The sequence below is a fragment of the Oncorhynchus masou genome, chromosome 20 (genome assembly GCF_036934945.1).
Source record: "Oncorhynchus masou masou isolate Uvic2021 chromosome 20, UVic_Omas_1.1, whole genome shotgun sequence".
Taxonomy (NCBI): Eukaryota; Metazoa; Chordata; class Actinopteri; order Salmoniformes; family Salmonidae; genus Oncorhynchus; species Oncorhynchus masou.
The window spans coordinates 15,616,809-15,632,040 of NC_088231.1; the positions used below are offsets into that span (position 1 = coordinate 15,616,809).

The window sequence follows — 15,232 nt, forward strand, 5'->3', positions numbered from 1 at the left end:
CACGGAAGGAGTGTTGAATGGCATTGAAGCTTGTTTGGAGGTTAGTTAGCACAGTGTCCAAGGAAGGGCCAGAAGTATACAGAATGATTTTGTCTGCGTAGAGGTGGATCAGGGAATCGCCCGCAGCAAGAGCGACATCATTGATATATACAGAGAAAAGAGTCGGCCCCAGAATTGAACCCTGCAGTACCCCCATAGAGACTGCCAGAGGTCCGGACAACACGCCCTCCGATTTGACACACTGAACTCTGTCTGCAAAGTAGTTGGTGATCCAGGCCAGTCAGTCGTCAGAAAAACCAAGGCTATTGAGTCTGCCGATAAGAATACGGTGATTGACAGAGTCGAAAGCCTTGGCCAGGTCGATGAAGACGGCTGCACAGTACTGTCTTTTATCGATAGCGGTTATGATATCATTTAGTACCTTGAGCATGGCTGAGGTGCACCCGTGACCGGCTCGGAAGCCAGATTGCACAGTGGAGAAGGTACGGTGGGATTCGAAATGGTCATTGATCTGTTTATTAACTTGGCTTTCGAAGACTTTAGATAGGCAGGGCAGGATGGATATAGGGTTGTAAGAGTTTGGGTCTAGGGTGTCTCCCCCTTTGAAAGCGGTAGCTTTCAAATCTTTAGGGATCTCGGACGATACAAAAGAGAGGTTGAACAGGCTGGTAATAGGGGTTGCAACAATGGAGGCGGATAGTTTTAGAAAGAGAGGGTCCAGATTGTCTAGCCCAGCTGATTTATACTGGTCCAGGTTTTGCAGCTCTTTCAGAACATCTGCTGTCTGGATATGGGTGAAGTAGAAGCTGGGGAGGCTTGGGCAAGTAGCTGCGGGGAATGTATGGGGAATGAAATGATGTGTATGCAACGACGTTTGCACAATCTTCTATTAAAATGGAACCCTTTCAGGAAACAGTAATGACGCATATTTTTTAAGATGGGAAAAGGACAGATGACAAATAACATTTGAAAAATGTATATTTTCCACTAAAGTGGAAAATACTTCTTTTTAATTGGGTTTTTAATTTCCCGGGCCAAGGCTCAGCTCTAGTCTTACTGCAGTTGTTCATTCTAATCCATTGCATTGTATCCCTGGCTGAGCTGTCGAACGTTCCAGCCATAGTTTCTGAGAGATTCCAGTGTGAATCAGGCTATCGGCTCCTTCCCTCGCCTCTCTCTGTTAATAATGTGAACGAGTGCATTAGGGATTCTAACGGCCCTCGAGTGCTATACTATCGGAATGGGTAAATGTGGAGATCCACTCGCCTGCCTTTGGGGCCGATTATCTAAAAAGGGCATGTTTATCCTCCCTCTCTCTTTCTCCTCTCCTCTCTTTTGTGTGAGTCTCACTCTCTCCATCCCTTGCTCCCTATTGATTCTCGCCAGACAACAGATGTTGCCTTAAAAGAAACATTGTAGAATGTTAATGTATCAACACCAGCGGCCCAACGTCTGTTTTACTTCTACGGACGTGGCATGTGTTTGTATGTGTGTTGGGGTGTGTGTGTGTGTGCCACAAAAACCACCCACAACTCATTCATCCCCAAAAAGAGAACATTCATCTCAGGTGAGGTTTAAGAAGATCGGAAGGTGAAAGAGAGAGGAAAGAAGAGGGGGATGGAATACAACAGAGGAGAGGATGCCTGCCGGTGCAGAGTGGATTCATCTGTCCTGTTGCTCCTCTCCTCCTCTCCTCTTTAGAGCTATGGCCAATTCATCTTCATTTCCCCCTCTCTGCCACCCCAACACCAGCTAGACAGAGCGCCACAACTAGGCTTTGTGAAATCTCACCTTCCCTACTGTCTTTCTCTAGCAATGATTAAGCTACCTACCTTCCTGGGATACAACATAGATATTGGTTGGAATGAGTCACTCGACAATGTTTTCTTTATTTCGCCGCATGATTTAACCTTTTATCGACACGTGTCTTAAGACTTAAATCACTTTGGCTGCATTCACACAGGCAACACAATTCACTTATTGGTCTTTTGACCAATCAGATCCGCTCTGAAAAATATCTGATGTGAAAAGATCTGATGTGATTGGTCAAAAGACCAATTAGAGGAAAAAAGTACATTGTACATTATTTATTGTATGTGGGTGGTGTTGCCTGCATTTATATTGACTGTATACTATGTGGCAGGCCAAGGCTGCACCTTTACTGTTCTTTGGTGCAGAACATTCCTTCCTCATGTACAGGGGAATTTCCATGGTAACGGAATTACACGGAGAGTCCGATTTTTCACTTTGAAACGTACACAAAACCCCCCCATTGATTTCAATGCTTCACACACCATACAAAACTATGACAGATAGTTTGGTAACAGATTTAAACTGAGGGAGATTTTACCGTCATTCTGTTACCAAACATTGCATTTGCACAGTTCTTCCAGTGAATGTGTTCTTGTGAAAATGTCTGTGTAAATTATTCAAATTAGTCCTTGTGCAGAGTTGTATTGCTTGTTAAACTTAGAAATCAATGGGTTTTGTTTGGCATAAATTTTGAAGTGAAAACTCTGAGTGATTCTGTTATTGTGGAATTTCCCATAGGCCTTCTTCCAGATCATATGAATGAACATTGATTTTAGATATTTTCAAGACCTTGGTGACCAAATAACTAGCTCTAACCTTCACAGTATAGAGAAGATGGAGGATGGAGAGAGGGAGGGGGTAAAAGAGAAAGAGATAGGAGAGAAAGAGAGAGGGGAAGGAAATGGAGAAAGGAAGGAAGGAGAGAGAGAGAGAGAGAGAGAGACTAACTATTTGCATATCGTTACAACACTGTATATAGACATAATATGACATTTGAAATGTCTTAATTCTTTTGGAAACTCTGTGAGTGTAATGTTTACTGTTCATTTTTATTGTTTACTTCACTTGTGTTTATTATCTACTTGACTTGCTTTGGAAATGTAAACATATTTTTCCCATGGTAATAAAGCCCTTCAATTGAAATGTCATTGAATTGAGAGAGAGAGTTGTTTGTTTTTATACCTCTTCAAATCAGCTGGGCTTGACAATCTGGACCCTCTATTTCTGAAACTATCCTCCGCCATTGTCGCAACCCCTATTACCAGCCTGTTCAACCTCTCTTTCATATCGTCTGAGATCCCCAAGGATTGGAAAGCTGCCGCAGTCATCCCCCTCTTCAAAGGGGGAGACACCCTGGACCCAAACTGCTACAGACCTATATCCATCCTGCCCTGCCTATCTAAGGTCTTCGAAAGCCAAGTCAATAAACAGGTCAATGACCATCTCGAATCCCACCGTACCTTCTCCGCTGTGCAATCTGGTTTCCGAGCCGGTCACGGGTGCACCTCAGCCACGCTCAAGGTACTAAATGATATCATAACCTCCATCGATAAAAGACAGTACTGTGCAGCCGTCTTCATTGACCTTGCCAAGGCTTTCGACTCTGTCAATCACCATATTCTTATCGGCAGACTCAGTAGCCTCGGTTTTTCTGATGACTGCCTTGCCTGGTTCACCAACTACTTTGCAGACAGAGTTCAGTGTGTCAAATCGGAGGGCATGCTGTCCGGTCCTCTGGCAGTCTCTATGGGGGTGCCACAGGGTTCAATTCTCGGGCCGACTCTTTTCTCTGTATATATCAATGATGTTGCTCTTGCTGCGGGCGATTCCCTGATCCACCTCTACGCAGACGACACCATTCTATATACTTCCGGCCCGTCCTTGGACACTATGCTATCTAACCTCCAAACGAGCTTCAATGCCATACAACACTCCTTCCGTGGCCTCCAACTGCTCTTAAACGCTAGTAAAACCAAATGCATGCTTTTCAACCGTTCGCTGCCTGTTCCGACCTTGAATATGTGGACATCTATAAGTACCTAGGTGTCTGGCTAGACTGTAAACTCTCCTTCCAGACTCATATCAAACATCCCGATCGAAAATCAAATCTAGAGTCGGCTTTCTATTCCGCAACAAAGCCTCCTTCACTCACGCCGTCAAACTTACCCTAGTAAAACTGACTATTCTACCGATCCTCGACTTCGGCGATGTCATCTACAAAATTGCTTCCAACAATCTACTCAGCAAACTGGATGCAGTTTATCACAGTGCCATCCGTTTTGTCACTAAAGCACCTTATACCACCCACCACTGCGACCTGTATGCTCTAGTCGGCTGGCCCTCGCTACATATTCGTCGCCAGACCCACTGGCTCCAGGTCATCTACAAGTCCATGCTAGGTAAAGCTCCGCCTTATCTCAGTTCACTGGTCACGATGGCAACACCCACCCGTAGCACACGCTCCAGCAGGTGTATCTCACTGATCATCCCTAAAGCCAACACCTCATTTGGCCGCCTTTCGTTCCAGTTCTCTGCTGCCAATGACTGGAACGAATTGCAAAAATCGCTGAAGTTGGAGACTTATCTCCCTCACCAACTTCAAACATCTGCTATCTGAGCAGCTAACCGATTGCTGCAGCTGTACATAGTCAATCGGTAAATTGCCCACCCATTTTTACCTACCTCATCCCCATACTGTTTTTATTTAATTACTTTTCTGCTCTTTTGCACACCAATATCTCTACCTGTACATGACCATCTGATAATTTATCACTCCAGTGTTAATCTGCAAAACTGTAATTATTTGCCTACTTCCTCATGCCTTTTGCACACAATGTATATAGACTCCCTTTTTTTCTACTGTGTTATTGACTTGTTAATTGTTTACTCCATGTGTAACTCTGTGTTTTCTGTTTACACTGCTATGCTTTATCTTGGCCAGGTCGCAGTTGCAAATGAGAACTTGTTCTCAACTAGCCTACCTGGTTAAATAAAGGTGAAATAAAAAAATAAAAACCCCCACACCCCCCCCCCACACACACACACACACACACACACACACACACACACAAACACACTTCGACACTCATCGTTAGCTGCTGCTACTCTGCTACTGTTCTTTATTTGACTCTTATTATTATATATCCTGATGCCTAGTCACTTTATCCTGCCTTCATATACATATCTACCTCAAATACAATACCTGGTACCTCTGCAAATTGATCTGGTACTGGTACTCCCTGTATGTAGCTCCACAGTGATCTGGTACTGGTACTCCCTGTATATAGCTCCACAGTGATCTGGTACTCCCTGAAAATAGCTCCACAGTGATCTGGTACTCCTTGTATAGAGCTCCACAGTGATCTGGTACTGGTACTCCCTGTATATAGCTCCACAGTGATCTGGTACTGGTACTCCCTGTATATAGCTCCACAGTATTCTGGTACTGGTACTCCCTGTATATAGCTCCACAGTGATCTGGTACTCCCTGAAAATAGCTCCACAGTGATCTGGTACTCCTTGTATAGAGCTCCACAGTGATCTGGTACTGGTACTCCCTGTATATAGCTCCACAGTGATCTGGTACTGGTACTCCCTGTATATAGCTCTACAGTGTTCTGGTACTGGTGCTCCATGTATATAGCTCCACAGTGTGCTGGTACTGGTGCTCCCTGTATATAGCTCCACAGTGTTCTGGTACTGGTACTCCCTGTATATAGCTCCACAGTGATCTGGTACTGGTACTCCCTGTATATAGCTCCACAGTGATCTGGTACTCCCTGTATATAGCTCCACAGTGTTCTGGTACTGGTACTCCCAGTAGATAGCTCCATTCTTGTATATTTAATTTTATTATTCTTGTTAGCATTTCACTGTAAAGTTTACACCAGTTGTATTCAGCGCATGTGACTACACAATCTCTCTCTCTCGCACACGCACACATGCACACGCACACGCACGCACACACACAAGGATGAATACACTCACAAACTCTTAAATGAACACATTCAATTACCAATCCAACTCACATGAAGACACACTGAGAGACACAGACACACACACACCTTGGCTAATCAATGAGGTGTTTGTCGAACGATGCTGGAAGTAGCTCAGTTAATAATAATGAGCTGGGGAGCACACTCCATCTTTATCCTTCTCTCTATCCCTCTGTCCTGTACCAACCTGTAGTACCTGCTGGAGGAGTTGTCATGCTGCACCCTCCTCAGAACCGTTCCCCAGCACTGCACCATCCTCAGAACCGTTCCCCAACACTGCACCATCCTCAGAACCGTTCCCCAGCACTGCACCCTCCTCAGAACCGTTCCCCAGCACTGCACCATCCTCAGAACCGTTCCCCAGCACTGCACCATCCTCAGAACCGTTCCCCAGCACTGCACCATTTTCAGAACTGTTCCCCAGCACTGCATCATCAGAACTCAGAACCGTTCCCCAGCTCAGAACCGTTCCCCAGCACTGCACCATTCTCAGAACTGTTCCCCAGCACTGCATCATCCTCAGAACCGTTCCCCAGCACTGCACCATCCTCAGAACCGTTCCCCAGCACTGCACCATCCTCAGAACCGTTCCCCAGCACTGCACCATCCTCAGAACCGTTCCCCAGCACTGCACCATCCTCAGAACCGTTCCCCAACACTGCACCATCCTCAGAACCGTTCCCCAGCACTGCACCATCTTCCAACACAGCTATTCCCCTGGTCTTTCTCTCTCAATTCAATTTAAATTTAAGGGCTTATTTGCATGTGAAACATATGTTTACATTGCCAAAGCAAGTAAAATAGATAATAAACAAAATTTAAATAAACAATAAAAATTCATGGTGGACTTTACACTTGCAAAAATTTCAAAAGAATAAAGGCATTTCAAATATCATATTATGTCTATATATTCAGAGTTGTAATGATGAGCAAATAGTTAAAGTACCAAAGGTAAAATAAATAAACATAAATATAGGTTGTATTTACAATGGTGTTTGTTCTTCACTGGTTGCACTTTTCTCGTGGCAACAGGTCACAAATCTTGCTGCTCTGATGGCTCACTGTGGAATTTCACCCAGCAGATATGGGAGTTTATCAAAATTGGATTTGTTTTCGAATTCTTTGTGGATCTGTGTAATCTGAGGGAAATATGTCTCTCTAATATGGTCATACATTGGGCTGGAGGTTAGGAATGCAGCTCAGTTTCCACCTCATTTTGTGGGCAGTGTGCACATAGCCTGTCTTCTCTTGAGAGCCAGTTCTGCTTTCAGCGGTTTTTCTCAATAGCAAGGCTATGCTCACTGAGTCTGTACATAGTCAAAGCTTTCCTTAAGTTTGGGTCAGTCACAGAGGTCAGGTGTTCTGCCACTGTGTACTCTCTGTTTAGAGCCAAATAGCATTCTAGTTTGCTCTGTTTTTTTAAACAAATTATTTCCAATGTGTCAAGTAATTATCTTTTTGTTTTCTCATGATTTGGTTGAGTCTAATTGTGTTGCTGTCCTGAGGCTCTGTGGGGTGTGTTTGTGTTTGTGAACAGAGCCCCAGGACCAGCTTGCTTAGGGGACTCTTCTCCAGGTTAATCTCTCTGTAGGTGATGGCTTTGTTATGGAAGGTTTGGGAATCGCTTCCTTTTAGGGTGTTGTAGAATTTAACAGCTCTTTTCTGGATTTTGATAATTAGCTGGTATCGGCCTAATTCTTCTCTGCATCCATTATTTGGTGTTTTACGTTGTACACAGAGGATATTTTTGCAGAATTCTGCATGCAGAGTTTCAATTTGGTGTTTGTCCCATTTTGTGAATTCTTGGTTGGTGAGCGGACCCCAGGCCTCACGACCATAAAAGGCAATGGGTTCTATAACTGATTCAAGTATTTTTAGCCAGATCCTAATTGGTATGTTGAATTTTATGTTCCTTTTGATGGCATAGAATGCCCTTCTTGTCTTGTCTCAGATCCCTTCACAGCTTTGTATAGGTTACCTGATGTTTAGGCAAATCTCTCTCTCTCCCTCTCTCTCTCAATTCAATTAAATTCAAAGGGCTTTCTTGGCATGGGAAACATATGTTTACATTGCCCAAGCAAGTGAAATAGTTAGTAAACAAAAGTGAAATAATCAATGTAACAGAAACCTCAAAGACTCACTATGTACTACAGTTGCACGCATACTTATTTTCCCCTCCCCTCTCTCTCTTTCCCCTCCTTCTCTTTCCCCTCTCTCTCTCTCTCTCTCTCCCCTCTCTCTCTCTCTTTCTCTGAGGCTCTCTCTCTCCCCTCTCTCTCTCTCTCTCTGAGGCTCTCTCTCTCCCCTCTCTCTCTCTCTCTCTCTCTTTCTCTGAGGCTCTCTCCCTCCCCTCTCTCTCTCTCTCTCTCTTTCTCCGAGGCTCTCTCTCTCCCCTCTCTCTCTCTCTCTCTCTCTCTCTGAGGCTCTCTCTCTCTCTCTCTCTCTCTCTGAGGCTCTCTCTCTCCCCTCTCTCTCTCTCTCTCTCTCTCTCTCTCTCTCTGAGGCTCTCTCTCTCCCCTCTCGTGCTCTCTCTCTCTCTCCCCCCTCTCTCTCTTTCTCTCCCCTCTCTCTCTCTCTCTCTCTCTCTGAGGCTCTCTCTCTCCTCTCTCTCTCTCTCTGAGGCTCTCTCTCCTCTCTCTCTCTCCGAGGCTATCTCTCCCCTCTCTCTCTCTCCCCCTCTCTCTCTCTCTCTCTCTCTCCCCTCTCTCTCTCTCTCTCTCTCTCTGAGGCTCTCTCTCTCCTCTCAATTCAATTCAATTCAATTCAAGGGGCTTTATTGGCATGGGTAACATGTGTTAACATTGCCAAAGCAAGTAAGGTAGATAATATATAAAGTGAAATAAACAATAAAAATTAACAGTAGACATCACACATACAGAAGTTTCAAAACAATAAAGACATTACAAATGTCATATTATATATATATACAGTGTTTTTACAATGTAAAAACTCTCTCTCCCCTCTCTCTCTCTCTCTCTCTCTGAGGCTCTCTCTTTCCCATCTCTCTCTCTCTCTCTCTCCCCCCTCTCTCTCTCTCTATGTTTTCATGTGCTCTGCCATATGCATCTGCTAGCCTCACCTGCTGCGTGGCAGATCTCCCATAAGGAGCTCATCAGTCATGGTCTTGTTAATTGCCTTTCTTAGAGAGAGAGAAGAACAGAGAGGGAGCGAGAGAGAAAGGGGAGGGAGAGCGAGAGAGGAACACACAGGAAAAGAGAGAGTCCCCTGCTGCATTGCCTGGATCTAGCTGTGGCAGTGCGTTAGAGAGAGAGAGAGGAGAGGAGAGAGAGAACGTCAGCGTCCCATCCTGCCTGCCTCCACCAGTCTAGTCTAGGTGCTCCATCTGACAGCACAAGATTGATGGATTGAGCTGTTTATCGCACCTAACATCAATTCTGTCCTGCCTTCTCTTTCATTCCCTGCCTCAGTCCCTCATTCCCTCCCTCCCACCCTTCCCTCCCTCCCCACTCTTGGACCCCCACTTCCCTCTCTCCTCCGTTTTTTAAAAGGCGTATTTTATGCTGCCAGAGAGAGCGGCGCGACAGTGAGAGAGTGAGAGACGATCCTATCTGCCTCAAAGCCTTTCGCAAGGATTCGCAAGGAAGCGCTAGCCGGGACTGAGCTGGACTGGACAGTGGCATTCCTTGGAGGAGGCGGAGGGAGAGCCGTGGAGATGGAGGACGGTGGGACACGGCACCTCGGCCATGAGTGCAGGGTGGACATGATGGAAGAGGAGGGGGAGCCGCTGACCGGAGGAGATGGACTGACCGGAGCTGGTGAGCTCTATATTTACTGTAGATCATAGGCAACTCCAGGCTTCGAGTGGCCAAAGTGCTGTCACCCCCCCCCCCCACAAATCATTAAACTAATTGCGTTCCAAACTGAATATCCTGATTAGTTGATTATTGGAGTCAGGTGTGTTAGCTGAGGCTGGGGCAACAGTGTGACACCAATCAGGCCCCTGAGGACTGGACTTGGCCTTCCCTGCTGTAGATACAGCTTTCCTCTCTCTTTAGTTTACTCACTCGTTCTTAGAATGCTGCTCGTTCATCCTCTCCTCGTTCTTGCTGTCTATCTCGTTCTTTCTTTCTCCCTCTCCTATATGCTTTCTCATTCATTCTCTCTCTGTTTTCCCTTTACCTGTGTCCTCAATTATCCTCATCCATCCTCCACTAACCTCCACTCCTCATGCTCCACTTCTCTGCATTCTACCCCTCTGGACACAACTAACGTGAAATAAATAGAAAATGTCACCATGTCATTGAATTTAGGTTCAAAGTTGTGTGAAAACAATACACAATGTCCTTACTTTGATGACTATTTTCAAATCCAGTTTTCCACATTGATTCAACGTCATCACTTTTAATGTTTTTGTTGAAATGACGTTGAAAACAACGTTGTTTCCCAGGTCCATCCATACGTAAAATGTATGCAGGCCTCACTGTAAGTCACTTTGGATAAAAGAGTCTGCTAAATAGCATATATTAATATTAGTATTATTATTTTATATTATATATATGATTCAATCATTTTTTTGCCCAGTGGTTAGATTTGTTTGTCTGAAGCTTATTGACATACATGATTGTGTGTGTGTGCGTGCGTGCGTGCGTGTGTGTGTGCGCGCGCGTGGTGTCTATGCCTACGCTCTCAGAAAAAAAGGATATGGCTAGGGAACAGTATTGTTCCCTGGGGTAGAAAAAGGTAAATGCACAATGTACCTTCAAAGGTACATAATGATTTCACATGGTATTGTTCGGTACCTGTTAGGGTACTGCTCAGCATGCTCTATTGCAGGGGGATTTTCAGAATGGTTTGTTTCAATATGTGTGTTTTTTCATGCAAATTGATTGATTGATCTTATGCTACACAAAGAAAAATAACACATATGTTTCTAAACTAATCCAATTTGTTAGTAGTTGGACTTCTTGCACCCGTTACTGAGATTGTTCCCATTTAGATTGTTAATCAATTGGTCTACCTTGGCAGTCATTCTAAATGCACCTTTTTTTATATCCTAACTCTGGCTGGATTTCAATAGGAATTAAAAAGCAAGCCAGCATTATATGACTTGCCTGATGTGGCCTGCAATCCAGCAGTTTCAGATCACTGTGATGGGGTAAAACATGGACTGTCAAAGTATGGCCTTATGATATATGTAATGTACTGTCATTAAGAGTTTAATTTCAATAATAACATTTTCACTTAGATGAATGCAACAACCATGTCTCTGTCACTAGCAAACACAGTCATGGGTGGTACTGATAACTCTAAAATGAATCTGAAAGGCACCCTGGGTAAAATGAAACTACGGTTTTCCACCCTACAGTGTTAAAACAACACCCCAGAATATTTTAAGAGGTACATATTTGCCACTGGCTCTTTTAAGGTACAAACTGCAAGGGTACAATTATGTACCTAGAGCTAAAGGTACAAAGAATATACCTTACAGGGTACCACAACAGTGACAAGCGTTTGTACTCCTTTAAGAACAAATATTTTCCTTGAAGTGTGTGTGCGTGTGCGTGTGCATGTGCGTGTGCGTGTGCGTGTGCGTGTGTTAAGGATTCTAAAACCACCGTGTGGGCCAAACTGTTGTCACTAATAAGCTTTGGCAGAGGCAAAATACATCTCCCATGGTCATCACTCCAGGTGCATGATAATGAGATAAGCGTTGATTTCAGGGGTGGCACTGAGCCTCCATTCTGTCTCCTCCTGGGGCTGATGCCACAGCTCTTCAGGAGGACACATACTGCAGTTTCACCATAGGGCTCAGTATTGTTAGCATCGTAGCACGCTAAACTCAGATGTCTTCCCTGAAGGGTAACAGCTAGTGATTGAAGCCTTTATGAAAATGAACGAAGAATGAGGAACAAGGAGCACACACACACACACACACACACTCTCTCTATATTTTGTTACACTCCTCATCACAGCTTATGGGATCAAGGGATGTTTTGAAATATATGTCAAAATAAGATAATTTCCTATCAAGTAAAGCTCTTTCTCCCTCCAGCCCAACTTTAAGTGGGTGTGTAATCAGTAATAATGAACACCTCTGCCCTGAACCTGGCACTCTATTCCCTTTATAGAACACTGCTTTTGACCAGGGCCCGTACGTATCCTATCCCATGTAGGGAGTATGGTGCCATTTGGGACGCAGCCGTTGAACACCTCCGTTTTTGTTTTCTCAAAGTGCGGAGGGGGAAACGGAAGAAGAAGGTAATTATAGAGCTACAGAGCCACAGACAGGTTGACAACCTCCCATTACCAATCACAAGGTGAATTTGTTTCTCTTGTCGCTGGGTTGACGTAGAAGATAAGAGGCAGTGGGAACAGCGTTGGGTGAGATGAGACAGGCTTGGCGCGTTCAGGTCACCTAGACTAGAGAGTTTGGTATTCATTGCGCCCACATGCTCTACATCAAAAGTCTAAAAGAGGTCAAAGGTCAGAATCCATTATATTTTTGACCCTGACGGACACAGTTTTGAACAGTCACCTGAATGAATTATATCAGCATTGACTATACTCATGGGCCTATGTTATCGTAGTGTCTGTAAGATGTGTGTACTGGCGGTAGAGAAGTCAGGCGCAGGAGAGCAAAGACTGTGTTACAACGGCACAGTTTAATGATAAAAATCACTGTGAACAAAAACAATATATACAATGGGACGAAAACCCCAGACATAACGTGCACAAGCACTTACAATAAACAATACCAGACAAGGACATGTGGGGACAGAGGGTTAAATACACAACATGTAATTGATGTAATTGAAACCAGATGTGTGGGAAGACAAGACAAAACAAATGGAAAATGAAAGGTGGATCGGCGATGGCTAGAAGACCAGTGACGTTGACCGCCGAACGTCGCCCAAACAAGGAGAGGGACCGACTTCGGAGGAAGTCGTGACAGTTTCTGGCGCTATAAGCAAAATAATGGTGTTACAAGCAGGATATATCTTACAGTTAGATAACCTCATTATCAATCCATTATGACCCAAGCTGTGAATACACAAATCCACCTTTAGAATCTAGGATTTGAACCTTTACTGGTCTGGATGTTACCACTTTAACCCTCTGACGTCTATCCATCCCTCCTGGTTCACCAGTCTAAAACCACCTCATTAACATGCAACTTTACTGTTTCACGCCGCTTCATTAAACGCAGGTGACAAATCCTTCCACCACCATTAACTGTCTGTCCTCTCTCTAGTAGATCCCAGGGCCTTAATGTGACAGTAACTCACTCTCCCCATTCTACCACCACTTACGGTTATTGGGCCTTTTGTTCAAACATCAATCTCGTCAGGTGTGTGTCGGCAGCAGGCCGCGCTAGCTGCTGTCGTTCTGGTGATTGAATCATCAGCATAGTCCAGGTGCTCTTCTGTAACGCCAATTTCTCCGGAAAAAAAAGAGACGGCGAGAGATTTTTTTTCTCCCATGTTTCAAACCCCACTGAGTCCTCGGCAGGCAGTGAATTATGGGTAATGCGTTCAATGCATTCCCCTACTCCGAGGTAAATTATATTAAAAGAAAAAAACATGACTGTGTCTTGGGCCCGGCCCCTTAAATGTAATATCTATTCATGACAGGGATAAGCGAGGTGATTAAGATCGTCATAACAACGGCTGCTAACCCACGCCAGGGCTTTTCCAGGCTTCTCCTTCCCAGGGAATTGCTTCTTTTTCTCACCACGTGGCTTTCGCTCGCTCGACACTCTGCAGGGGATGTAGGTGCGTGCAAAGTGGGAGGTATGGAGGGAGGGAAGGAGGAGGGATTTCTCTGGCATCATTTTGTGATAACTGTGAATGAGCAGCATTCCCATGTGGGTCTTCCTCCCTGGTTCCGACCTCCACCTTCCCACTTTCCTCAGAGTTATGGGCTCAGGACTCCGGCCCCAAGTGGTAGACACGTAGGAAGGGGAGGAAAGAGAGATGAAAGAGAGAGAGAGGAGGGAGGTTAAATGAGCACCTGCGAGACACAGACCCCCCACCCCCCACAAGTCCTTGGAGGTTCATTAGGGCTGTCGTCCCAGAAAAGTCACCTCGTGCACATCAGAATACATTACCCCTCCTTTCCCTCCCGCTCTCCCTCCCTCCTCTCTCTATACCAGAGCTATTATTTCTAGATTCATATGAAACGTATCACAGATGGGCACACCTCATTTGGCGTGGCCCCCCTCCGGTGTGTGTGTGCTAGTCTGTGCAAGTGTTCGTGTGTGTGTGTGTGTGTGTGTGTGAGTGTGAGTGTGAGTGTGAGTGTGAGTGTGTGTGTGTGTGTGTGTGTGTGTGTGTGTGTGTGTGTGTGTGTGTGTGTGTGAGTGCATGCGTACGTAGTCTCCTCCGGTGCATCTCCAAGGACCCCCTCATTGGTCTATTTCCATATTTATCACGCCAGAGGAGTAGCGTAGGTTGCACATTATACTGCACCTGTGTTTCTCTGTCTCTACATGCTAATCCAACACACTGGAGTTGGGTCACCTGTTAGTTTATCAACTAGTCTAGTCTATACACCTGGCTAATTCTCTCCTGGTGCAATTAGAGTCAAACTAATTAGGAATTTGTTTGGCTGCGGTTGGGTCAATTCAATTCAATTCCTGTAAGGGATCAATTCCATAGTCCCTGGTAGTGGGAGCTGGTACAGCTTTGCAGGTGCATGGATTCTGTTCTCTATTGATGCATCATTTTGTAATTTGGTGTACAATTTAGAGGCAAGTCAATATCACCTTGGATAGTTGTGGCCACATCTTGACTTCAACAGTGAAAGTAGTATGTCTCTTGACTTTCTAAAATCTCTGTTGGCCTACAGTTGAATTATATGGGTTAGTCTACAGTTGAATTATATGGGTTAGTTCTGTTGGTCTACAGTTGAATTAAATGCGTTTGTCCTGTAGACCTAAAGTTGAATTAAATGTGTTAGTCCTGTAGACCTACAGTTGAATTAAATGGGTTAGTCCTGTAGACCTACAGTTGAATTAAATGTGTTAGTCCTGTAGACCTAAAGTTGAATTAAATGTGTTAGTCCTGTAGAACTACAGTTGAATTAAATGTGTTAGTACTGTAGACCTACAGTTGAATTAAATGTGTTAGTCCTGTAGACCTACAGTTGAATTTAATGGGTTGGTCCTGTAGAACTACAGTTGAATTAAATGTGTTAGTCCTGTAGACCTACAGTTGAATTAAATGTGTTAGTCCTGTAGACCTACAGTTGAATTAAATGTGTTGGTCTTGTAGACCTACAGTTGAATTAAATGGGTCAGTCCTGTAGACCTACAGTTGAATTTAATGTGTTAGTCCTGTAGACCTACAGTTGAATTAAATGTGTTAGTCCTGTAGACCTACAGTTGAATTAAATGTGTTAGTCCTGTAGACCTACAGTTGAATTAAATGTGTTAGTCCTGTAGACCTACAGTTGAATTTAATGGG

At 44.5% G+C, this 15,232-nt stretch overlaps 1 protein-coding gene across 10 annotated transcripts in view; it reads left to right on the forward strand.

Annotated features, from left to right (window-relative positions):
• Positions 1 to 15,232, forward strand: part of LOC135507014 (type II inositol 3,4-bisphosphate 4-phosphatase-like) — a 333,119-nt gene that overhangs the window by 131,719 nt on the left and 186,168 nt on the right. For 8 of the 10 annotated variants that reach the window (XM_064926488.1, XM_064926482.1, XM_064926486.1 and 5 more), the window contains one exon: positions 9,236 to 9,583. The exons of 1 other annotated variant lie outside the window; for it this stretch is intronic. In XM_064926488.1, the coding sequence (XP_064782560.1) occupies positions 9,481 to 9,583 (103 nt within the window). In that variant the 5' untranslated portion in view covers positions 9,236 to 9,480. The remainder of the gene's footprint in view (positions 1 to 9,235; positions 9,584 to 15,232) is intronic. One more of the 10 variants, XM_064926483.1, reaches the window with a different exon arrangement.